At 38.0% G+C, this 2,686-nt stretch overlaps 1 protein-coding gene across 1 annotated transcript; it reads right to left on the bottom strand.

Annotated features, from left to right (window-relative positions):
* Positions 1-320: 320 nt before the first annotated feature.
* On the bottom strand, positions 321-818 carry LOC148195716 (uncharacterized). Its single transcript, XM_088095269.1, has 2 exons — positions 771-818; positions 321-683 (listed from the first exon to the last, which is right to left on the bottom strand). Exons 1-2 carry the CDS (start codon positions 816-818, stop codon positions 321-323), a joined length of 411 nt encoding a protein of 136 aa, XP_087951395.1.
* Between the last annotated feature and the right edge of the window lie 1,868 nt (positions 819-2,686).

Genomic DNA, 2,686 nt, shown 5'->3' with positions numbered 1-2,686 from the left:
CAGGTAAACTCTCAAGTCCCAGAATTCAGAAAAACACCCTACTTAGTATCTCAATTAAATTTTACCTCAAGCACATGTTTTATACATTGTGAGCCATCACCTGTATATCAGCACATCATACATCATCTCAACATCAATCAATACACAAGAGCATCACAAAGCAATACTTATCACCAAACATAGCACAGTTGAACCAAAGCAATGTAGTTCATTCAAGTAGAGTACAATAACAACACAAATGACTAAAAAGAAGGGTTTAGAAAGATGGGTTGCCTCCTAGTAAGCGTTTCTTTAACATCACTAGCTTGACACCATAAAAATCAATTTGGATCAACCAACTCCATGACTGTGGAAAGGCATTGCACCTCACCACCTAAATAATGCTTGAGACGTTGTCCATTGACCATCCAACTTCTTTGTGGGTCTTTAGAGGATGGATCTGTCAACTCAACTACTCCATGTGGAAGTACATTCTTGACCATAAATGGAGCAGACCACTTGGACTTCAACTTTCCAGGGAAAAGTTTTAGTCGTGAATTAAACAGCAGCACTCGTTGTCCTGGATTAATGACCTTTTTTATCAGCTTCCTGTCATGATAAAATTTCACCTTTTCTTTGTAATTCTTGGAAGAATCATAGGCATGTAGCTGCATCTCCTCAAGCTCAATAATTTTCCTTCTCCTCTTTTTTGCAGTGTCACAAAGATCATAATTCAAGAATTTTAAGGCCCACAGAGCTCAATGTTCCATCTCCACCGAAAGGTGACATGCCTTTCCATAGACCATTTGGAAAGGAGATAATCCAATCACTGTCTTCATTGCGGTTCGATATGCCTAAAGAGCATCATCTAACTTTTGAGACCAATCCTTTCTTGATAAAACAATTGTCTTTTCTAGAATCCTCTTTATCTCCCTATTGGAAACCTCAACTTGCCCATTTGTCTGTGGATGATAAGGTGTAGCTACCTTGTGTCTCACACCATAGTGCTTGAGTACCTTTGCAAGCTGAAAATTGCAAAAATGAGATCCTCCATCACTAATGAGTACTCTGGGGTTCCAAACCGGGAGAAAATTTGTCTTTTCAGAAATTTAATAACAGTGCTAGAATCATTCTTGGGACAGACCAGAGCTTCAACCCATTTACTCACATAATCCACTACCACTAGTATGTATTCATTATTGAAAGATGGTCCCAACAATCAAAAACTTCAACCTCTAATATGCCTTGTAATGGCATTTCATGACGTCTAGAAATAGTACTCGTCCTTTGACACTTATCATAGTTCCTGGCATGATTATGAGCATCTTTAAACAGAGTAGGCCAATAAAATCCTGATTGTAACACTTTTGCAGCTATTCTCTCGCCACTAAAATGCCCCCTATAGGGTGAGTCATGACAATGCCACAAAATTCCTTCCACTTCTTCCTTAGTCACATAGCTCCTTAGTCACATAGCGCCTCAGAAGGTTATCTGCTTCAATTTTGAACAAGTAAGGATCATCCCAAATGAATTGTTTGGCATCATCCAAAAAGAAATTTCTTTGTTGCCAATTGAGATCTTCTGGGATTACTCCTACAGTTTTGAAATTAGCCATATCAGCAAACCATGGCCTTTGTTGGATATACATGAGTGTTTCATCTGAGAAAGACTCCCAAATTTATGCTTCCTTGCTTGTGACTTCACTGTTAATCAACCGGGATAAGTGATCAGCAATTACATTTTCACTTCCCTTTCTTGTCGTGGATTTCCACATCAAATTCTTGTAACAAAAGTACCCATCTAATCAATCGCGGCTTGGAATCCGGCTTGGTTAGCAAGTACTTTATAGTTGCATGGTCAGTGTAGATAATCACCTTAAACCCAATGAGATAAGGTCTAAATTTCTGCAACGCATACACAATAGCAAGAAATTCTTTCTCTGTAGTTCATAATTCAATTGAGCTTCATTCAAAACCTTGCTTGCATAATAAATATTGTGAAATACCTTCTCTCTTCTCTGGCCAAGAACAACACCTATGACATAATTACTGGCATCACACATCAGCTCAAAATCTTGATTCCAATCAGGAGCTATAATTACTGGAGCAGAAATCAATTTTTTCTTCAAAACATCAAACGCCTTAAGGCAATCATCATCCATCACAAATGGTGCATCCTTAACAAGGAGGCTACTTAGGGGCTTGGCAATCTTTGAAAAGTCTTTGATGAATCTTCTATAAAAACCAGCATGACCCAAAAAGCTTCTCATTCCCTTCACATTGGTTGGTGGTGGGAGTTTTTCAATGACTTCCACTTTGGCTCTATCAACCTTAATTCCCCTGGAAGAAATTTTATGACCCAAAAAAATCCCTTTCGTTACCATAAAGTGACATTTTTCCCAATTTAGAACAAGATTCGATTGGGTGCATCTTTTAAGTACAACATTCAGGTTAGACAAACACTCATGAAAGGAACTGCCAAACATTGAAAAATCAGCCATAAAGACTTCAATGTATTTTTCTATTAAGTCTGCAAAGATTGTCTGCATACACCTCTAAAAAGTAGCTGCAGCATTAAATAACCTAAACAACATTTTTCTGTAAGCAAAAACTCCAAACAAGCAAGTAGAGGTTGTCTTCTTTTGGTCCTTTGGATCGACCACTGTTTGATAATATCCAGAATATCCGTCCAGAAAGCAATAGAAAGC

Source organism: Vigna umbellata, chromosome 7 (assembly GCF_029865625.1).
Source record: "Vigna umbellata cultivar VRB3 chromosome 7, Vumbellata_1.0, whole genome shotgun sequence".
Taxonomy (NCBI): Eukaryota; Viridiplantae; Streptophyta; class Magnoliopsida; order Fabales; family Fabaceae; genus Vigna; species Vigna umbellata.
The sequence above is the reverse complement of the archived record's forward strand: the minus strand, read 5'-3'. Positions and strand labels throughout refer to the sequence as shown.